Here is a 23,828-nt window from a genome sequence, read left to right on the forward strand (position 1 = left end):
AGGACTTGTGTAAAGGGAGACACCGTTGCAGCATGCACAAACTTAATCTGAGTTTAAACGGTGCGATTGCAGCATACTGAGGTTTTTTTGTTTAAAAACGCCTTTTGTCTCTACTCTGGACTCGCCTCCCGATATCAACTAGCTTGACAGCTTCACAGCTACATGTAATGCATTCTTGAGATTTGGGATATGCATCAGCTCCTCGGCTCTGTGAGTGTGCTTCAAGCTTAGTTTTGCCGTGGAGTATCCTCCTCTATGATGCCAAAGCCACACAGTAACAATGCCAGGCTTCCTTATCACTCAAGGGATCCATCTTTTCTCCCATATTCAGCCTTTACGCATAAATTGCAACAACACACGTATGTCTGCTCTTGCTTTAGTTTCCACTTGAAAATATTTCAGTATTCTCATGGAGCGTAACAGCTGGCACACATGAGCGCACACCCTGACCCTGGACAGGTCGCCAGTCACGGGGCAGACAACCATTCACACTCACAACTACCGCCAATTTAGTCACCAATTAAACAAATCTGCATGTCGTTAGACAGGGTCACAGAGCCAGTCTATTCAACCAGCGGTCTTCAACAGGGGGTCTGGGATCCCTAGGGGGTCTGCAGAGTTACTGCAGGGGTCCCTAAAATAATTAGATCCCGAACTTGTTTTTCTTCCAAAAATGTAAATATGTCCAAAAATGCACCTTAACATGAATACAACCTATATTAAGCAAATATAAATCTTCCTGTTTGTTTAATATTATGTTGACAAATTGTAGAAATGCCAAAATAGAATTAAAATATGGATCTTATTATAATTATTTTAATGGCTTGGCATTGTATACATACATCATTACAAAGTACTGTTATACATGGATCTATAGGCTGCACTACACATTATTATTGGCCCAGTTTAATAAGGAACACAGTATTATATGTAATAGGGGGTCCCTCCACCAGGTCTCTATCAGCCTTGGGGGTCCTTGGGCTGAAAACAATGGAGACCTCTGTATTAGACTGTTGGAAGGAGCATCACGGGCACAGGGAACATGCAAACTCCACACAGGCCCAGCCAGACCCCAACCCTGAAATGTCACGCTCTGAGGGGACAGTATACTAACCACTCCACCACTTCACACATCAGCCGTGGTATCTAGTCGTGCAGATAGTTTTGACTTTTCAAATACATAAAACTATTCTGAGAAACTATTCTGAGAAACCCTGAACAATCTGCAACAATGACCAACCTTAATACTTCACGCCTCAGTAAAGAGTGGTTTCAAAAGAACATTTGCTGAGTGAAATGAGGTGTTGAATTGTGTACGCTGTCCTGTCCTCTAACAATAATACAGCCAACACCCTGTGAGGTAATCCCGTCATTAGTAGCACCCATTTATTCCTGAATGCCTTAAAAAATTACATGCTAGAGAGACGGTTTTGTAGACAAAAAATGTGTGGGTGAAAACTGGTTAAAAATCTTTCATACTGGAGATAAAAAAAAAAAGAAAAACTATTGTAGCCAGATGTCAAAGCAATTTATGAAGCATTCAAACTAATGACCAACTTGAGTAAGGTAGGTAGGTTTTATTCATGCAGAACATCTCAAGCCAAGCCTCCTATGCCTTGACTATATAACTGACACCATTGTATGAGTGTACACTGATGAAACAAGCCTCCAGCTGACTGCTTTTCTTGAGCAGTACGGTGGTACTGAGGTGATGTTACATCTGTATGTTAAGTATCTTGGACAGCCCCTAGTGTCTTCAAAAAGCCAGTACAAGAAATATGAGAGGAGAGAGCAGCAGTTGATATTATTTGTCTCACCAAGACCTTCTAACCAGTGAATCTGTGGTTACACTTAATTTCCCAAATCGTACTTACCGAAGCTTCCAAGCAACACCTCGGTCTGAATCCAGGTTGAGAGTGATGTGAAAGTAGCATCAGCGTACAGAAACATCTCTTGGAGTGTCAGAGACAGTCTGAGACTTTCAAGTGCGTTTTCCTTGACCCGACCTTCCACTGACTATAGCAGTAATTATCTAATCTCCGTGCTGCTCAGTACCAGGCGGTACTAGAATTACTTTAAGTAGCCTTTATTGGAGATAATGGACCTTCAGCATTAGATTTCATTGTATTGCAGCTGCCAAGTTCAGCTGTAACTATCTACACTCTACCTGAGAGATAGGACATTATCACAAACAAGCACCAGTCAAGAATGTGAAAGCGTTGAATTACAAATGAGGGCTTATAAGGAGACAGATACAAATGGAGCACAAAGATATGCGTCTACACAAGCAGGAGTGTAAACTATAGAATATAATCGCAGATTTTATCATTTGCATTTAGAGATGACAGTGTCGGGTTTTAGCTGCTTTGTATAGTGTTTACTTGACCCCTCCAGTTTAGCATGTAGCTTATTAATAATCTCATGAGTTACTTTCTCATAATTCATTTTTTTTAAATGAAAGATTAATCACAAAAAAAATTCTAAATACTAGAAGTAGAAAATAATTAAATGTATAGCCTGAGCAAAACCTCAACATATATAGCCACCATAAGCAAGAAACCTTACCACTGATGTAATATAATAGTCAGCACATCAGTCACATAACTGCACAGACTTAACCCCTAACCATGATCTTGACCGTCTAACCCTTGTGACCAGGAGGTTGCGATATTTTTGTGTACCATTGCTGGAAAACCATCCGATATAATGCATTTGACACAGAATATCAATACACTTAAGTCTCCTATGTTTTTAAAAAAAGCGGCATTTATTGCAAGGCTACAGAATTAAACTAGATCGACTGTTCCTGTTATTTTGTCCACCCCCACGTAACATTTCATGCAGTCTGAATATGCTCCTCTCACTCAGGAGAACATTTGTTTGCATGGCTTTAGGCTGAGCCCTGGTGGGAAAATGCTGAACTGCAGATTTACATCACTTTTTGTAACATTTACATTTAGGTCATTTAGCAGACGCTTTTGTCCAAAGCGACTTACAATAAGTACATTTGTCAAAAGAAGGAAACAAAGAAACCACGACGTATCATTGCCGATGCAGTAAGAGCTAAAAATAGAACAAGTGTTAGGTCCTCATCTGAGTAACACATCTTTGTAAGACACAAATAAAGATTTGCTGGCGTTTGCAACACACGTAGGTCACGTAAACTCAGTGAGCACCATTATACTTGTTATTCTCTCTGATTTGATCACGTGACAAAACTATGTAGTGTCAGTTTTAGTTTCAAGTATTGATAACGACTTGGCTTTTAGGTGATTTATCCTCATCAAATCATCTAAATGGTATTTATTTTCATTAAAGTTTACAGCACACTAATTGAAGCATCTGGGCATTAAAATGTAATATGTTTCAAGGTGACATCCCTGGATATTTCTCAAATTTGCTGAAGTTCTATCTTACAAAAGATGCGTTGGCAAGTTTGACAGTTTAGCAGCTCAGGCATTCTTCAAAAAGAGCCATCAATTTGCCCTCATAGGCAATAAACAGCCTCATTTTGAAGGGTATTCCCTAGTGTAGGTCTGGGAAGATTACACTACAGGTTTTTTTTTTTTTTAAGTGGTGTCTGTCAGCAGCTGCAGTAATATCAATCACATCAGGGTGCCTTGAAGGCTTTATAGTAGGCAACTGGACTCGCTTTAGGTTTTTGAAGATGTTTGAAGCTTCTTGAGAGGCGAAACGTCTTCAAAAACGTGAGTCCAGTTGCCTACAATAAAGCTTTCAAGGGTTACGATGACCTGGTTATGATGACCTGGCCTTCAGAAATCACTGCAGGGTCATCATCATTCATGTAATGACAGATCTCATCCAGGTTCCTGATCACAGCTACAGGACTTTATTTGGCTTTATTTGTGGTCATGAGTCACTATGCAGGAAACACACAGTGCATACTGACTTGTGCTTGCCATACACTGACGTATTATAAAGCTGTTGAGTTGCCTTTGTTCTTAGAAAGCTGGTGAAATGGGACCCAGGATCAGAAATGTGCATTTTATCCTCGTCCTAGTCCTTGTGGCCCAGCCATGAGGCTGTTACACTTTATATGAATGTGCTATAGGGAAGAACAATGCACTGAGTGATCCGTGTTGTTGTTGTTTGTAATTATTAACACCAACTAATTTATTCGAGAATCAAACAAGTTCCTCTATATTCATTACACCAAAATACGTGGAAAGTTTGTCTTGTTGTGGATCATGAACCTGAGCACTGACACACGACAGCCACAACATGGAAGACATGTTATATAATATTATTCATCCTGCAAAGCACACAACTAGACGAAGTTTGGCTAAAAGCTCGTGGAAACAATCTTTACCAAATACGAAGCACAACTCCAACACCAAGCAACGCAGTGAATGAGCACACGTGCTAACACGCTTAGCGGTGCTAGCTAGCTAACAGCTACCTTAACCGCAATACGTCCAAAACCCGCTGAACCAGCAGCCGAAGAAGAACAGATAAACAGCACTTTACACAGCAATAACCATAAAAGATGTCTTACCTTTGCTGTTTAGGGTCAAACGTTGTTTTCGAGGTCGTATCACATCCGTTAACGGCTACTCAAATGTCGCTTCTAGACGCTTCCATCATGTCCGCATCTGGTGGATCAATTTATATTAAAAAAAAAAGCGACGTGACGTGTGGATTAAATTCATTGAGTTACCCGAGAAATCCCAAATGGCTGAGATGGTCCTCAAAATGTGTAATTGTGTTTTATTCTATTTTGTTTGTTTTTCCTGTTTTATTGTGAAAGTTCACTCCTTGTGTGTCCTGTTTTATTTACTTCCTGTCTCAGCGTTTTCCCGCCGTTTTTCATCGTCTTCCCAGCCGTGACCCGTTTCATCAGTTTCTAATATTCCATCCATCCATCTGTACCACTTAGCCTGTATTCAGGGTCGGGGGCTTCTAATGTTGTGTTGTTTAATACAAAGGTTCATTAGAAGTCTCTGTGGCGTTAATAAGCACCGCTTCTACCAATTAGCTCTGAAATTATAATAAAGTATCACTTGGTGAAGAAGTGGAGCTCAGTAGTTGCTTCAACACTGTTATTAATAGTTGCTTAAATGCTCTTCAGGAAAAAAAATGGCACGCATAAATCAAGAGGTTTTTTAAAACATGAGTTGATTGATTCTTCTCATAAAATATTTTTTATTATTATTTTAGGCAAATATTTCTTTCATTCTCCATCTGTCTCTCTGTCAAATCAATCTCTGAGGAACATCAAATAAAACAAGGTCATGCAGACGAAAAAAAAAAAAGGAAATGAGAAGTCAATCAGGAAGACAAAAAGACATCGAATTTTAATAGGCTTAGCTCACTTTATGTTTCATTTTATAGAATAAATACTCATCATTTTCCGAAAACCAACTTAAACCCTTTTATTTAATATCGCTAAGTTTTCTCAGTTATCCAGCATGAGAATGTGGAAAGGTGTTCACTTCTGGTATACACAAAAAAAATGGTTTTACTGTATTTATTACAGCTCTTAAGACATGAAGTGCTCCTCTGAATAATGGGTAAAAGGAATATAGGGAAAACAAGCAACAACAAAGTTCTTGTTGAGTTTAAGACATACAGTATTCGTTATACCTACTTAGACACCAACAGGCATGAGCATTTAAAGAACATTTCTCGGAAGAGGGGGGGAGGGTTTGTTCAAAAATCATAATGCAAAAAGGCTAAATTCATCAGGGCCTGCTGTAATAGAAATTATGTTATACAAAAGAAAAATGATGACTTAAAGGCATCGTCACTAAAAGTAGTCTTTCTTTGAATTGATTATAATAATCAGCAAAGCATTCCATGTGATTTGCAATAATATAGCAAAAGTAGGCGATACAGCGTCCGAATGTTTATGCAAACATAGAGCAGCACCCCTGCTTTTGGCCCACAAGCACTCATCTGCAGTCAGTCCCACTTCCATCCAAGTCAGCAACTCCACATTAAGAATTCATCATGACCAATCAAAGGTTTTTTTTTTTATGCCACAGTGAAATATGAGTACGAGACTTTTTCTGGGAAAATCTTTCATGTGTGCAATGATTTAATGACTTTTGCTTCAGGGGAGTTTTATTGAGAGTTTTGTTTTGTGCATTGCCCTGGTATGGTGGCTTTAGTCTGATTTTTTTTTAAAAACAGACGAAATATAATCAGGTGACAAATCTGATTAAGATGGCCAATTGAGTGAATAAGATCAAATAAATGCAGCTTCCAGATATTAATTGAAGGATCCCTTAAAAAGATGAATTGGATCCATGAATGTCCCGATCGTCTACTAAGTAGAGATTCTGCTGGAGTCTCCTTTATTCCAGTAGCAAACAAAAGGCTAACATGTACTATTAGCACACCAAAGAACGGTAGTCTTGTACTTTACTTTATTAATGTTGTCTTTTGTTTGGTCTGATTTGAACCCCTTCTGTGTTCTGGTAGGTGGAAGCTTGTTTGCGTTGTCATGCTGGCTGATTTAAAACATGATTGAGATTGATGACTAACTAACTACAAAAAAAAAGAGAAAAATGCGATAATTAAAGGAGCTTTATGGTAAATGCCTACCTCAGCGTATGTGCACTTTGCACCTCACCAATGGAATGATTCCGGGACGCATCGGCGCTCCCTACTGATACGTTCACACTGAACACGGTGCTTCTTGAACAGTTCTTGGGAAAATGACAAGTGCTGCACTCTACACTCAATCTGAGTCAACGCTCAGGCAGACATTCACAACGTTACACAATGATTTGTGCACTTAAAACTTCTTAGAACAGGAGTAGTGATGTAGGACCTCTCATTAGGTCAATAGTTAACATGAACGTTGTATCTTATTCATGAAATGCACCCATAGAGACCATTAATATGTCTTAAGGCCAGTAAACAATTCTCACAATGTGAAACTTTACAAGAGCAAAGAGAACTGTTTTGTGACAAATGTGTCGGGGTTGTATGTGCATTGACTCACCTGTGCATCTTAAAGCCACGGTTAGTTATACAACTGATAGTCTATGCAAATATGAATTAACTTAACTGGTTCATTTGAGTTTTTGAAAGCCAGAGTGTTTTTTTTTTAATCATTTTCTTCGACAAAGGAGAAACGTATAGTTAAGTCAATGTTTTTAAGTATTCACTCAATGTCAATCAAGTCATTGTGCCTTGTGCATACCCAAACAAATAGATAACAGATAAATGCTTTACTCTAATTCAGATACATAAAGGCAAACATGTCCATCTATGTTACATGATCATCGATGCAACTTAAGATTTCATGTTCATGTTCAACTAAAAAGGCAGATGCATGTATACTGAACTGGTCCATTTGTTAATTAACAGGAACTAACAGTTATGGTGTTGGCATGAAATATGAAAATGAACTGAAGCATTGGTGTGGTATGGATCCTTGCATGAATGCATTGATGTAGCTCGTCTGGAGATAAGATACAAGATGTCCTAACACTGTACATGCTCATATACACTGTGGTTTATACTTAGACCATCATGACAGGAAGCATTTGATCCTTTTCAGTTCAGAAAATAAAGCTACTTTTTCTCTCTAAGTTGATTCCCATTCACAAAAAAAAGTCTAACCCTGGGGGGAAATGATATCTTCCATATGTAGTGTATCATATCTACAAAGAAGAGATGTGTGTAGCTATTTGGGACATCAATAGAGGGTGGAATTGTTTTCTGAAAATAAAACAGGAGCTTATAGTACGTCATGGGTGTGTGAAGAGAAATCAATCAGTGGATAAAGTCCATTTTTGCAGTACAAACATCAAAAATCAGTCTGAAGGAGCACCACCTTTGTGTACCTCTGTTGAAGACCGACGCACCGTTAACCATCTCCCGCATACAAAGGGAGAGAATTTCAAACTAGAACTCAAACACGTCATTCTGTTTCTTCGCCAGCTTGGCCACCTCCTGCCGGATGGCCTGCACGAGTGCAGAGGTGGAGAGGCTGCTCAGGGGCATGCTGTCCATGTTCTTCACCACCTGGGGCAGGCTTTGCTGGGATGCTGTGCTAGGGGCAGTGGGCGGCTGTTCCAGTGCCTGGGTGTACTGCAGGGACAGCCTGGTGGGGCTCCCCTGGGGGTAGCGAGGATGAGGAAAAGCCTCGACATACCCAGGCAGGGGGACCTGGAAAACAGGGAAGACATGAAATCACTAATACAGCAACTTCATGTTACAAGTGATGGCTGCCAATTAGATCATTAGAAGGATACAGTTCATGAAACGTGTTTTATTTTTATTTTCTCTTACATCACTATTTTAGAAAGATTGAAATGGGTGATAAGGGAAAATATACAACATATACAGAACATTCCATACAAACAAGCAGACTCGTGTGCAGGGGGGTCACATGGGTTACAACAGATCTGACAGGACGAATGGAAACAGTCTTATCTTAATGAAAAACAGAGAAGGTAGGAGGATTATTTAATGAGTCCTGTTCAGGTGGAGATAGGAACATGAGCACAAACATACTTATATTATAACTATGTTACAGTGCAAAAGACAATGTTTTAATACAGAGAGGCAATCTCACCTTCACACGACGGATATATATTTCCCAACTGATTATCTATTTATTTTTAGCTCTGGCTGCAGAGCTGTAGCTCACTTTCTGGCAGCATGATGTGACTCAATGCTGTGGTAATATAATAAATTATAAATATCCTGACAACCGCGAGGGGAGGTTGGGGTATTTCAATAACACCTTACAACAATTTAAATCGTTTTAATCTGTATTTAATTATTCAATTAAAAGGTATATAATTACATTTTCTGGGGCTTCTGTGCTCTATCAAGGCGTTGTGTAGTCTAAAATAACAATACCTACTTATGGAGTCTAAACATAACACAACGAGAGGGAAACAAAGTACATATTTTCTGTCAAGAACACTCCGACCTGTTCATGCTCTGGATATAGCGTTACTTCTACTATTTCCCAATATTGATTTGGAATTGTTGATTTTATGTTTGAGGTTTATTATAAGGACACATGCTTGTAAACTGTGACTAGTTTAATCAAGACATGTGATCATGTTACTCTACCACTGCGAACTGCTCTATAGATTATTTATTTTTGATAAGGTTGCTTCCTAAACCAGCAGAAGAGGCTTCCTTACAGAGTCTGCCCACTGCGGCGGCACATCCTCGGGTTCGGGTGGATAGGACATCCAGGAGGGACTGTGGTAGGAGGTGGTTGGTGTGGACCCAAAGTATTCTGAGTTGCCGGGCCTGCTTGCTGGGATGGCGTAGACGGCTGTTATTGGGTTTCCTACGGAGGAGAGACGTTCGACATCCACAGATTAATGTATTCCAGCGGGTGTGTTACTTTTCTTGAAAAATGTATGTTGGTATGGAAGCAAAGACATTATGGGTTTCTTAAAAAAAAAAAGAAAGTCAAGACTGGTGGTGAGTCTTTGTCCATCAGGAAAAGTAGGTTCTGAGCTCATTTAGCCTCAGAGACCTGAGCACCGGTTGGTCCAAAGTGCACTCCAGGCTAAATTCTTTCTGAAATTTCGTCTTAAAAATGTGATTTTCCACCACTGATGTAGAAAAGAAAAGAAATAAATAATAGTAGAAGAGAACGGAGGCCCTGTGATAGACTGGTTACCTGTCTGTCTCTACATGTCTCCCTGTGATAGACTGGTTACCTGTCTGTCTCTACATGTCTCCCTGTGATAGACTGGTTACCTGTCTGTCTCTACATGTCAGCCCTGTGATAGACTGGTTACCTGTCTGTCTCTACATGTCTCCCTGTGATAGACTGTTTAGCTGTCTGTCTCTACATGTCTCCCTGTGATAGACTGGTTACCTGTCTGTCTCTAAATGTCAGCCCTGTGAGAGACTGGTTACCTGTCTGTCTCTACATGTCTCCCTGTGATAGACTGGTTACCTGTCTGTCTCTACACGTCTCCCTGTGATAGACTGGTTACCTGTCTGTCTCTACACGTCTCCCTGTGATAGACTGGTTACCTGTCTGTCTCTACACGTCTCCCTGTGATAGACTGGTTACCTGTCTGTCTCTACATGTCTCCCTGTGATAGACTGGTTACCTGTCTGTCTCTACACGTCTCCCTGTGATAGACTGGTTACCTGTCTGTCTCTACATGTCTCCCTGTGATAGACTGGTTACCTGTCTGTCTCTACATGTCAGCCCTGTGAGAGACTGGTTACCTGTCTGTCTCTACATGTCAGCCCTGTGAGAGACTGGTTACCTGTCTGTCTCTACATGTCAGCCCTGTGATAGACTGGTTACCTGTCTGTCTCTACATGTCTCCCTGTGATAGACTGGTTACCTGTCTGTCTCTACATGTCTCCCTGTGATAGACTGGTTACCTGTCTGTCTCTACACGTCTCCCTGTGATAGACTGGTTACCTGTCTGTCTCTACATGTCTCCCTGTGATAGACTGGTTACCTGTCTGTCTCTACATGTCAGCCCTGTGAGAGACTGGTTACCTGTCTGTCTCTACATGTCAGCCCTGTGAGAGACTGGTTACCTGTCTGTCTCTACATGTCAGCCCTGTGATAGACTGGTTACCTGTCTGTCTCTACATGTCTCCCTGTGATAGACTGGTTACCTGTCTGTCTCTACATGTCAGCCCTGTGATAGACTGGTTACATGTCTGTCTCTACATGTCAGCCCTGTGATAGACTGGTTACCTGTCTGTCTCTACATGTCTCCCTGTGATAGACTGGTTACCTGGCTGTCTCTACATGTCTCCCTGTGATAGACTGGTTACCTGTCTGTCTCTACATGTCTCCCTGTGATAGACTGGTTACCTGGCTGTCTCTACATGTCAGCCCTGGGATAGACTGGTTACCTGTCTGTCTCTACATGTCAGCCCTGTGATAGACTGGTTACCCGTCTGTCTCTACATGTCTCCCTGTGATAGACTGGTTACCTGTCTGTCTCTACATGTCTCCCTGTGATAGACTGGTTACCTGTCTGTCTCTACGTGTCAGCCCTGTGATAGACTGGTTACCTGTCTGTCTCTACATGTCTCCCTGTGATAGACTGGTTACCTGTCTGTCTCTACATGTCTCCCTGTGATAGACTGGTTACCTGTCTGTCTCTACATGTCTCCCTGTGATAGACTGGTTACCTGTCTGTCTCTACATGTCTCCCTGTGATAGACTGGTTACCTGTCTGTCTCTACATGTCAGCCCTGTGATAGACTGGTTACCTGTCTGTCTCTACATGTCTCCCTGTGATAGACTGGTTACCTGTCTGTCTCTACATGTCTCCCTGTGATAGACTGGTTACCTGTCTGTCTCTACATGTCAGCCCTGTGATAGACTGGTTACCTGTCTGTCTCTACATGTCTCCCTGTGATAGACTGGTTACCTGTCTGTCTCTACATGTCTCCCTGTGATAGACTGGTTACCTGTCTGTCTCTACATGTCTCCCTGTGATAGACTGGTTACCTGTCTGTCTCTACATGTCAGCCCTGTGATAGACTGGTTACCTGTCTGTCTCTACATGTCTCCCTGTGATAGACTGGTTACCTGTCTGTCTCTACATGTCTCCCTGTGATAGACTGGTTACCTGTCTGTCTCTACATGTCTCCCTGTGATAGACTGGTTACCTGTCTGTCTCTACATGTCAGCCCTGTGATAGACTGGTTACCTGTCTGTCTCTACATGTCAGCCCTGTGATAGACTGGTTACCTGTCTGTCTCTACATGTCTCCCTGTGATAGACTGGTTACCTGTCTGTCTCTACATGTCTCCCTGTGATAGACTGGTTACCTGTCTGTCTCTACATGTCTCCCTGTGATAGACTGGTTACCTGTCTGTCTCTACATGTCAGCCCTGTGATAGACTGGTTACCTGTCTGTCTCTACATGTCAGCCCTGTGATAGACTGGTTACCTGTCTGTCTCTACATGTCAGCCCCCCGCGACCCTGAGGATAAGCGGTAGACGATGGATGGATGTTATAATTGGATTATTCTACTTTAATTATGGCACTCCATCCCTGTTTTCATGTACATTCCATGTCTTTTTTCCTTTACTGTAAAACCCGTTGTGCTGCATTTCTTGTATGAAAGTTGCGATACAAATCAAGCGTATTATTACTACATCTTCTGGTTTCCTTACCTGAGTAGTTGGACACAGGCTGCACTGCAGCGATAGATGGAAGTGCTGCTCTCGTTGTTGGCCCATATGGGTTGTTGTCGTGTTGACTCTGCATTTCAGTGACAGATGTGTCTGAGCTCCTTCCCTTAGGCCCCGAGTCAGAAGTGGAACTAAGTTGGACGGAGATTGGACATAAATGCAGAATAGTTGGTCAGTACCACTAGATGGCAGACATACTCCATGTGGAAAAGTGAGCACCTTATTAACATTCTTGTCATTTCTCAATGCACTAGTTCAATATTCAAATTTAAACAAGGCTTTAAACCAGCCTAGCCGGAGCCCACTACCTGGTGAATATCTGGTCCCTGAACATACATTTGAATGTGAATAAATGTGGAATATGTGAAGGGCTTTGGGATGCTACAGACAGTGCGTATGTCTGCATCTGCCCACATCTGTGTGTGAGACCTACTGAGCCGTACCGTCTTAAGGGGGTCCCAGGAGGGGGTCCGGTGCGAGGCGGTAAAGGGGGAGGAGAACCCATGGCCATATCAGGAAGCTGGGTGAAGCGAAAGGCCTTAAACAGACAGTGAAAGGCATTTAAGGTTCCATCAAATCGAACAACGAGCGGGGGGGCAATCATCTCATCCTGCTTACCGGTTTGGGCATGTTGCATTGATACATTTCTGCCCCATAGGACGGTACCCACTGCAGGCCTCCCCGTCCACAGCTCATCGTCCCCGGGGTACTGGTCACCACGTCTGCGTAGGGGAGAGGAGGCGGCGCGGGGCTGTAGTGGTCCGGAGGAGGGTGGTGGTGATGGGGGTGCCTCCCGGATGTGGACTGCCCCCCTGATGCCAGGCTGAACGCCTCCTCCAGCAGCAGGTGCATCTGTTGTCGCACTTCATCGATGGACGGCTGGGAGCTCAGAGTGGACGTCTCAGAGTGGCCTTTCAAGCCCTGGCCATACATGAATCCCCGCGGCCCCATTAGACGGTCGACATTCGTCTCCTCAATCAACTCGGGCTCAGTCTACAACACATAACCACACATCCACAAGATGATATGAGACCTAACACACACACAATATAGATGCAGTATGAGCCATTGCATAACACAATGTACAAACAGAAGGGAATCTTTGTTATGTACAAGAATAAAAGGATATTAAGTAGGATTTAAGCATTAGAAAATGAAACCTCTCCTCATTGAACAAGCAGGATATCAACCTTGAGGAAGCTGGAAAGACACACATTCTATAACGTGTCCTGTCGTTGTCTCAGTGGGATGTTGACAGGGTGCTGAGTGATCTAGAAGAGGCTGTTTAATGTTGCATGTCGAGTTTCTGGACGAGTTTGATCCAGCTGCTTGGTCACAGTAGATTCAGCCAGCAAAACCAGGAAGTGTGTTTCAGTGAGGGCTTACCTGCAATTGTCTGTAATTCTAAGCAATCCAACAATATTTAAGCAGTTGCTGGAGGTCTATTGTATGTTTGCAAATGCTATTATTTATCTTCCCTCTCCATTTCTCTTTTCTTATTTGCACTTCAGTAAATACTGTATGTTTTAACCATTATTCTGTCTCCCATGAATATTCATTGCATCTCCATCTTAATCATTTACCTGCTACCTCACTCAATCTTTCAACCCTGTACTCTTCCTCCATCTACCAGCTTCTGTTTCCATCTATCGTCCTTACATTCGGTGATAAATGCATACAAGTTGAGGCTGCCCTACTTCCTGTGTGAATAGAGGGTAGCCACAGGAGACCTACCCACGGTGCACCTCGTAAATCAGCTCGCCCTGCAACACACGGCGGAGGGATCTGCAGTGGCGGCGGCCTGCAGCCACACTAGTCCCATTGTAATCAACAGGAGATGTGAAAAGGGACTGTGTCGCTTGTACGGGCTATTGCACCATATATCAAGCAGAGCAGTTAGCTACACAGTTTAGCCACAGCAAATACAAACTGATTCATGGCAACGGGAGGTCTGAATCAAGGAAACACACACACACACACACACACACACACACACATATATGTATCTTGAGTCTTCTGTAATGTGTAACTCTAACGTTTGCCCATGAGCCACCTTGTTGTCCCAAGAGTCTTATATATCTAAATTATATAAATAACTTAATGTATTATTTATCCACCACCTAAGTGTCCCGGTAAGTCACTGCTGATGCCACAATGCCCACGCCGGTAACCCCGATGTATTCCCTCCTGTGACTGGGCAGGACGGCTGGCAGGTCAATGGCAGTTCAGTGAAATATTTCTACCGCTGCTCATATTTTTTACAAAAGGACAGCTCAGAATAAAAACACTTTTTTCGGGATGGTCTGCTCGATTGCTCTCGGGAGCTCACTAGTAGTCTGGCTTCATGACAGGAAGAGCCTTACACGGAGCCATGATGGAACAATAAAGGGTGGAGGCATAAATCAGTCATCCCAAGATGCATTACATATCACGACGAAAAGACTTTATAAATCCTAAATCTTAATTATGAATGAACCACTTCCCTTCTTGCTGCGGCATACTTGAAACCACACCTGAGAGGAACGTGTCTGATTTCTAGCTCAGTGGATGCACAGTGACTTAAATAGGGCAATAAGGCACAGATTTAGCAACTGACAAGCTGCGATTGATAATGATCTTTTCTATTTTTACACGCCATCCTACTAGATTGGATTTGTTTTATTCTCATCTGAATTTGGTAACAAGCACATACATATATTTGTATTTGAAAAGTACACCCCTAGCACATCATTTATACCTCAATATGAATTAAATAGTATTTAAAAGGTACTAACAGTGTTGCCCTCTCAATCACTTTGTTAGATGTGGTGCAATGTTTTCAAAATGCTAAACATGGATCTTGCATGTTTTTTGGGAGAGGGGCCAGTTGTGGATGAGGTGGGACTCACATCGTAGCCGCTGTTGCGGATGCCTCTCCTGGGTCTCTCCCTCATCACGAGCAGGTCCATCTCGGTGCCTCCAGGACTCGGGCTGCTCAGACTCTGTCTGCTGCGATAGGCCGTCTGCCCGACCTGCGAGTGCCTGTCGATTGGAGTAAAAGGTGGATTCAGTACAAATCAGACCTAGGGCAGTTATCATTCACTGAAAATCTGACTTTTCAGCCATAGTTTCCGAATGCGTGCTAGTGAAAGGCAGGTGTATTGGTATCAGGTGGGAATAGGAGGGGGTGGAGAACTCAATCAATGTGAGATAAGGATGTTTTCAGAGTCGGTCCAGGAAGGGGGAAAGACCAAAAGATCTTCTTATCAGGATAACAAAAGTTAACCACAATCAAATAGGAGCAGCAGGACATTTGATGAGTTCAAGAGGAAGGGAGATTAGGATGAGATGAAAATAAAACTGTGAGGTAACACATTTTCTTCTACAGGACCAAATACACAGAGTATGTTAGGATATCTCAGAAGGACATCTAGTAAAAGAGCTGAATCAACAGTTTAAATAATAATGTGCCATATGCTGCTGAGGATATCCTTGTGGTATTGCAAAGTAAATACCACACCGCGATACTAATATAGCATTTCACAAAACAAAGCAACAATGAAAAATCAAAGGACGAGATGTATATCGGCCTGCCTGCTTTGAGATGATGACTTTAATTAGGCATGTTAAGCATGTCGGTGTCAGTGATCAGCCGTAGACACGTTTTAACAGTAAAACCTCATCTTGCTCACCATGGTGGGATATAAAAGTAGCCATCCAATCCCCTGCTACTGTAAGTCAACACACCAAAATGAAAACGTTGCTTTCCGCTCTGACGGCAGCCAGTGTGGCTACATGTTAAGCTAACATGGACATGTGGTCTGTAGGGTAAACAAGGACATCTTTATGTGCATAAAGCAGGTCAACCAGCAGAGTGGACACCCTCCTCGTACCTCCATTATGGAACAACAGGACTTCAAATTAATCAGACAGCCCTGATGGGTCTCACTGCTGACTAAGACACCATGATGAGAACATTACTTATCTGTAAACTAATGAAGCAATGCGAGGGTGAGCAGGGAAACCCAATCCACCAGAACCAATGCTATCCTCACACCCTCGTGTTTACACTTGACCAAACCCAGGTTCCACTTGCTTTTCCCCTCTCCCCTCACCTCCTGTGAGACTTGACATAAGTGGAACCTCGCTCATCATCAGGCTCCAGTGGTCTGCCATGCTCACCGGCTGCCCTCTCATGGCCGGGCCGCTGTCTCTGCACCACGGCTCGACCGCTGCCGCTGCCGTCCGTGGACGGGAAGTCATAATAGCCCTTCCTCTTAGCCTTCAACCTCAGCTTGTTTCTGTAGTGCTCGATGTCCGACTTCTGCTTCAGAGCCAAGTTCACCTGCAGAGAGGACGGTGCGAGTGATACAAGGAAACATGAGGAGATCAGAACACAAACAGACACCAGGTTCCTTCCTCTGCATGTGGTTTGATTCTGCTTCGTCTCTAAAGGAATGTGAACAACCAGAGTTCATAAGAATAAGAAGTTCTGAAAATTAAACTGCTCAGTTTGTTATATTGATTAAAATTCACAGATTAAATTAAAAGAATTATGAACATAAGGAACAAAACTGTGTTATTGAACCAGTGGTTTCTAGTTGTGCCTTTATCTGGTGATAACAAACACTAGAGAGTACTGTATAATGTTTATAATTACATTACCAAGAGAAAATGCCCCTTCCAACCTAAACATTGCACTTGTATTCTAATCTAGTCCAGAGGTCATCAGATGACATCATACAATGCCTCAAACATTTGATTAAAAGCCCCAGCAACCTGTTCAGTCATCATTTCTTGAAGAATCTCACCATGTTAGTTAATCTGCTTCATGAGGACTCTGGTTAACCAGATCTAATTAACAGCTCTGTCTATACTGTAAGCCAACAACACCCGTCATATTTTGATGCAAATGTTGCTTAACTCTGATTGATGAACAGAAATATGACCTTTTTTTCCAGCTGAGCACTGCCCACTTTAAACCAGTGAGAAAAACAAACAAAAAACACAAATAAAGAACATTTCTGTTTTTGAAATAACCCAAACTGTTGTAATAGTGAGCTCATCCTCGTCACCTATGAAGAAGCTGTTAAATGAGTGTTGAATCTGTTCAAGCAAGTCTGTGTGTCTCTCCGGATGGACGTGTGCATGTGTTTCACCTCTCCATTGACAACGGCTGAGTCCTGGCTCCGGTCGGAGGAGGCCGGGTGTGTGTAGTGGGGCTGAGCCGCCGTGGGCTTTATGGAGATGAGCTGCAGGGAGCCAGAGGAGGTGTCATATGGATCTGAAGAACAGAGAGGATGTTCACTCACAAAGAGACTACAAATACCTCTAATCATTACATTGTCAGTCAAAAGGAGAACAAACTGTCACACTCCCCTTTGTCTCTCTGTCCCCCCCCCCCTCTCATCACCCTGTCTATCTGTGGCCGACACTGTGAGGTTATGTCAAACACGCGTCGTCCGTCAGCAAGTGAAGCGGTGGACGGAGACGATGGATCAAAAAGACGGCATCGGCTTCAAAAAGGTTGTGGCGATGCATCTCCGTCATAGATGAAAGGAGCTGACTCTGCACTTTGATTCCTTATCCCACATCAGACAAAACTGGATTCAATTCCAGTTTCCCTGAACTCAGCGGATGAATTATTCAAATTCCAACACGTTAAGAAAATCACAATCCGGCAAGCTCGATCCAATTTACAGGCAGGTTATAAAGACTGATGAGTTTAACTCACAGCGCCACACGTGGAGCGTTTACTTATATAAGAATAAGACGATGAAGATGCTCAATGTTTGCATTAGTGAATGAGTGTGTATGTGCGTCTGCCCGTGTGTCACAGCATCAACTAGTCTGACATCCTGTATCATGTCAGCAGAGTGTCTCTTTCATGCATATTCATCAGGTCCATCTCTGCTTACTGCTGAGTGGCCCGAACCTTTGTGGCTGTAAAAAAAAAAGAAGCTGCACTGCATTTCCCCTCAGGGTACTTATATAAAACAAAGACTGGAAACGTGCTTCATGGGAAGAGAATGGGGAAAAATCGATATTTTTTGGCACTAATGACACACCTGACCTTGTCTGCAGAGGAGCTGTAAGATCATCTGCATTTGTATCTCACCGTCGCTCTTGCACGTCTCCTCCTTTGTCAGTTTCTGCTGCGCTGTGACTTTCAGCACCGTCAGGCCCCTGCTGGAATTCAGCTTCTCTGATTCGTTGCTGATGACGGAACCGTCCTCGCTCGGCAACTTGCTGCAAGTAACCATAGCAACAGGAAAAGGCGGTGAGCTCTCCGGAAGCTGGGCTCACAGCCAGGTTATGTCATCCCTCTCTTAAACAACCTCACCTTCCCCTCTCCATTGCATGCTTGCATGTGTGTGTGTTTAGTACCTTTACATGTTTTACGTGTGTGTGTCTCCACTATGTATATATCCTTACGTGCCATGCATGTTTGAAAACCAGTGCGCGAAGCAAGACTCTTTCTTCCATTAATTGGACAAACAATTGCTTTATCCAATTCGTGTTCCACTAGCTTCAAAAGCCGCACTGTAGTTGGAATTAGAGCTGATCAAGCGGCGGCTCAGAGGACCACGAGGCTGACAGTGACATCAAAGCACCGCGGTCTATCCCCTAATTGTCTGGTAACAACGATAACGGCGACCAGAGAGACCGAGGAACAGCGGCCGTCCTCCCTGCTCCCGCTAGCTGTCCAAGACGTGGAATGTGTAATAATGAATGGAGAATACATTTACACTGGACGATTCCAGGTTTGAACTTGGTTCATGTTCACGGGCAGATGTGTGACCCTTGTACAACAAAAAGTGAAGGAATTTCAGAGAAGAAGAAGCAAACTGGACAGAATTGTCAGAATTGCTGGACAGCATTCGTGCATGCATGTTTTAAAATGTGTTTGTATTCAAATTTAGTAGTAGAAAATATCTAAATCTAAGTTATATAATACAGTAACTAATCCAAATGTAAGCTCACAGCATCATCCACACGTTTCTCTTTGTCTGCCAGGGCTCAACAAACAAGCCAGCTGTGCTGGTGAATGACAGGGAGCACTTCACCCAGCCTACACCCGAGTCAACGATCCACTCATCTGCCTTTTTTCCACTAGGTGAATGTTCCCGATTCCATTCATTCATAATGGGAACTGAGCTTTTGAGATGTGGTCTGCCTTCGTGAGGCTAATTAAAGTAAACCAGGCTCAGACTCATTTATTTCACAGCATATCTGATCCCTTGCTTTTTCATTTATAATGTTATTATCTTCCTGAAAACGCAGGGAAGAGACATTAAAGAACAAACAACCTGTGTCCACGGATAATAGCTTTTGTCTGGTTGAAAACTGGATAAAGTAATGAATGATGACTTTAAACTCTAAAAAAGAAGGGGGGCTTTAATACAAACACTTTGATAAATATGATACAATGTTTTCTGCCTCAGGAGTCTCCAAAATCAATGCTGCAGGACCTCAAATCCATAGAGTCCCTATTCGGTTCCATGCATTTCATTTGATCTCATTTTCCTCCATGGCTTTGAAAAATGACGCCCTTTTGCGTTCCTCGATTAAATAATTTAGCATGATTTAACATGGCGATTCATTTCTGAAACAGAGCTAGGACAGATAAGGTCAGATAAGGAAAATGTTCAATTCCACCTGCCCACACAGATAACTCTGTTAATGAGCGCCCATCACTCAGGGTATCAGGGTAGAAGAAGGACAGACAACAGGGCTGGTGTCGTCCTGCCTCCCTCTCTATGCGACCTGGGAGCTTTCTCACAGAACAGTGGTGCACACACACACACACACACACACACACACACACACACACACACACACACACACACACCACATATACTGTAAACATCTACTACCCTGTGGGAGGGAAGTCAGTCTTTGCTTAAAATATGTCTGAATAAATTGAGATGATTCAGCCAGTTATCATCTGCAATCATAAAAATAGCTCAGACTAATAAAAGTTGAGCCAAGTGTGAAAATCTACATCCTGGTAAGCCGAGCCTCCCCCTATATAAATCACACGCCACTTGGCTCATGTCCATTTGCAAACTCAGCCACACGGACCCGGGTCGGTTTGTAATCAGACACGTACTCATAGAAGTGGAGTTACATCCAGGTTACTTTCTATTAATACGTGCTCCACACTGTAACAGGCGTTGCTATTGTTTAAAACTTGAGGCAAAGGATTAGTTGCACCCCGACCTGGGCCCGGACCAAAACTAGTCCAAACCCACCCACCAGGGACCAGATGAGATCCCCCCCCAGACGGGGCACCAAGAACTGAATGTGACACGGAGCCAGCAGTCACATCCCTCAGAAAACACAGCACAATGTTTGAGATAGAGGACCAAGAGGCAAGCAGGCCTTCCTCCACTCAGACACCCCTGAGCAAGGCCATCCACGAAGCAGTACCCCTAGTAGAGGGGCCTTTAAACCCACCGCTCACAGACCCAGACCCAGTGCTCTAACAAGGCTCAGAGAGTCCAACCACCAAAGCAAACACACACATGCTGCTGCTGCCCCTCAGTGTGACAAGGGTTCCATACTGCTGCTCTGTAACCATAGTGTTAAATCATGACAGCTGTCCGCTCGTAGCTTGATTGCTAATTCTACTGCTTTAATGCTGCACTTGTACATTAAATGAGCCGATAGGAAAGACGCCATTGTTACTGTCAGATAAGTGTGTGGATGAAGCATTAAGTTGTTTAACTTTAGTCATGAATGTTGGTTCTACACCGATTTTATTTCTGTGTTTTTTTTAAATCCCAGCATGACACGGTAAATATAGATATGATGATACCTCTTGTGTTTGTCGGAGGTGAGGCTTTTCTTATTGGCAGTCCCGTCTTGCTGCAGCGCCTTTTCTAGTGAAAGTGGCGTGTCCCGAATTTGCAAAGACATCACGAGGGTATCCTGACTGGCAGGCAGGGTCTCTTCATCTCCCCCCTGTTGGCCGAGGTGCTGCTTGGCATAGTCAAAACCCTGGACTGGCTGATGGAAAGGTGTCGAGTGACAGAAGAGAAAGACAAAAAGAGTCAGTATTACATTTGATTTCTATTTATACACCTCTATGTGAGACATACATTAGCCAACCATACAAACATTTTAACATAGCTCAAAGAAAAAGAGATGTCTGGAGGACAGAACAGAGATTACTGCTCTACTGTGCCTTTAAATACATAAGCATATATTTAACCAAGGCTTTTCCCCATCCTCATCCAAATTCTTGTCAAATAAATGACTTGCAGTGGGCGGCGACACGATGAGATCTGCAGACTCTCACTGAAATACAGTAGTGAGGATTCATGGTTTCCACCTAACACTGGGTGTCAACATGTTTTATGGTGAAGGTATAGCAAGGGGCCAAAAGGATTCAAACCCACATGAATACACACACACACACACATCCTGAGATATTTAAGACTACTTTCATTGCAGTGTCATAAATTGTGGGATATAAGTCACTGTCTCAATGCAGCCGAGATGTGGAGCGAAATCAATATGTGATGCAGCGACGGCTGGAGAACATGCATCCTCTGCATCCTATGACACACACATATATAGAGCAAAGCTTCTCGTTGGATCCAGTTTTCTCACCAAGTATAAGTGCTCTTGCAGCTGGCCTCAAAGGTGGGAGCTTTAACTAGGCTATGTGATGAAAGACGGCGGATGTAATGCAGAACAGGCAGTGCAGCCTCATTTTAATTTTTAGGAGCCACTCTATTTTTGAGCGTGTTAGAAATATTTCTCTTAGCTTTTACATTACTTATTAAAAAAAAAAAAAGTGTCTCTTTATTCACCTAGAATGTGAAGGTTTGTCAGGAGCAATCCTATCATATTTCATATCTGATTAAATTAAGCTTTTTGGTGGTGTTTTTTTTACGTTAGATGTTGTGTAGTAATGACTGCTCTGAAAGCAGCACTGAAGAGACTTTTACAGACTTTTAATATAGAACCTTTTATTACTCTCCCTCAAATGAAATTCCATAAATTAAAGGATGTGCTGAGTAACCTCTGCATTTAGATGAATCTACATTGACAAGTTAACAGTGGAAATAACCATTAATGGTGCAGAAGAAACAGCAGCGATAGAGGTGGAGAGATAACTTAGATTATGACATTGTGATGATACCCTGGATGCTACAACGGTGGAAACAGTTTTCAATCTTCTCTACACAAAACAGACTGGAGTCAGTACACACACACACACACACACACACACACACATTGAAAAAAAAAAAGAATCTCCATTCTAACCATTCCCTACAAAGCTTAGTCTTTCAAATATGCAATCTGGAGACTGCTGTACGGAGGATCGGCCCACTAGCCTTTCATCCAAGAAAATCTCATTGTGAAAGGTTTGTCACTCCTTAGTTTTCATCATCACAGCAGGATGTATTGAAATCTATCACAGGTGATGTCTGCCCAGAATCCCGTAGAAATCCCGCTGTTGGCACAGTTAAGCCCCGAAGATGAAAAAAGAGCTCAGTAATGAGAGGAAACACAGAGAGGCGGATACCTGGTGATAATAGCCTACATCCCTGCGATACGCCATCTGAAAACAAGAGAACATATTTTAAACAGCGTGTGTGCGTGAGGTGCTCAAGTTTCAAGTGTGACCAGGATTCTCCCAATACGTTAAAAGAGTTCGGCATTATGCAGATGATACAGGATACAACGTAAAAAACACACAATTCTTGCATATTTATACGTGTTAAGACAAGTATAAGTGCTTGTTAACAGTTTATAGACTGCTTAAGAACATTAATAAAAGCCTTATGATACCATTTTGAACTAATTTATTACCTATTATGCTATTGCTAAACCTCCTTAATTAAGATGAATAGATTCTTCAGCAACTGTTTGTTAATAGGGCACTGATTAACAGTTAACTCTGCTTCTCTGCAGCCACAGAACAATGCATCGTTAGGATTAATAAATCCTTTACTATGCACTTATTATCTGTTAACTATGCTTTTCACGTTTTGAAAACGTGATATGAAGCATCACTAATCTCAAAAACAAAAAATGGTGCAAATGTAACATATCTGTAATAGTAGAAAATGATCAATGATATAAACTCAAGGATCAATTTATTGCCGTCGTACAACAGGGTTGCACAGTACGAAATGCAATCTGTAGTTCCAGTTTTCCTACATAAGAAAACACAAAACGACATTATACGGTGAAGGGTGGAGGAAGGAGGATGGAGGATGGAGGATGAAGTCAGTGTCATAGCCTGAAGCTGCTCTGAGGTCTGCTGCTACAGCTGATACCAGAGTGCTACGTGATGCCTTTAAATTACACCGAGGCTCATATACAACCAAGTAAAGCTTTGGTTTATCACACTTGAGAAGCTCGAAAATGATTGAAACCAAGAATCAATAATGAAAACAGTTTCAGCTGCAGCGTCCAGACACGAACATACGAGGACAGTCGACACAGAAAGAAAGGGAGATACCTTCGCTCGGGGGTTGAGGTTTCCGATGGCATCAGCTTTAAAGTCATTCTTATTCTTCCTGCACAGCACAGCTGTGATGATGATGATAATGAGTGTTACCACGGCGATAGGGGCCAACACTGCAGCAATTATCCAAAGGTTATTAGGAGGGTTCTTCACCACAGCTGAAAAGAGAAACAGTCACTTCGTCATCACATGGAATCCAGTGGACTCCAAACAGGAAGTAAACACACAGCC

At 42.6% G+C, this 23,828-nt stretch overlaps 1 protein-coding gene across 1 annotated transcript in view; it reads right to left on the reverse strand.

Annotated features, from left to right (window-relative positions):
- Positions 1 to 5,292: 5,292 nt before the first annotated feature.
- The window catches only part of kiaa1549lb (KIAA1549-like b), a 50,041-nt gene continuing 31,505 nt past the window's right edge, over positions 5,293 to 23,828 (reverse strand). The window contains exons 11-22 of the mRNA XM_084014216.1: positions 23,592 to 23,755; positions 22,650 to 22,685; positions 20,931 to 21,121; positions 18,228 to 18,358; positions 17,269 to 17,393; positions 16,225 to 16,454; positions 15,019 to 15,151; positions 12,749 to 13,123; positions 12,574 to 12,668; positions 12,113 to 12,261; positions 9,135 to 9,286; positions 5,293 to 8,142 (exon numbers count right to left, since the gene is read on the reverse strand). Of these exons, the coding sequence (XP_083870342.1) occupies positions 7,879 to 8,142; positions 9,135 to 9,286; positions 12,113 to 12,261; positions 12,574 to 12,668; positions 12,749 to 13,123; positions 15,019 to 15,151; positions 16,225 to 16,454; positions 17,269 to 17,393; positions 18,228 to 18,358; positions 20,931 to 21,121; positions 22,650 to 22,685; positions 23,592 to 23,755 (2,045 nt within the window). The 3' untranslated portion in view covers positions 5,293 to 7,878. The remainder of the gene's footprint in view (positions 8,143 to 9,134; positions 9,287 to 12,112; positions 12,262 to 12,573; positions 12,669 to 12,748; positions 13,124 to 15,018; positions 15,152 to 16,224; positions 16,455 to 17,268; positions 17,394 to 18,227; positions 18,359 to 20,930; positions 21,122 to 22,649; positions 22,686 to 23,591; positions 23,756 to 23,828) is intronic.

This window comes from Eutrigla gurnardus, assembly GCF_963514095.1.
Source record: "Eutrigla gurnardus genome assembly, chromosome: 1".
Classification (NCBI taxonomy): domain Eukaryota; kingdom Metazoa; phylum Chordata; class Actinopteri; order Perciformes; family Triglidae; genus Eutrigla; species Eutrigla gurnardus.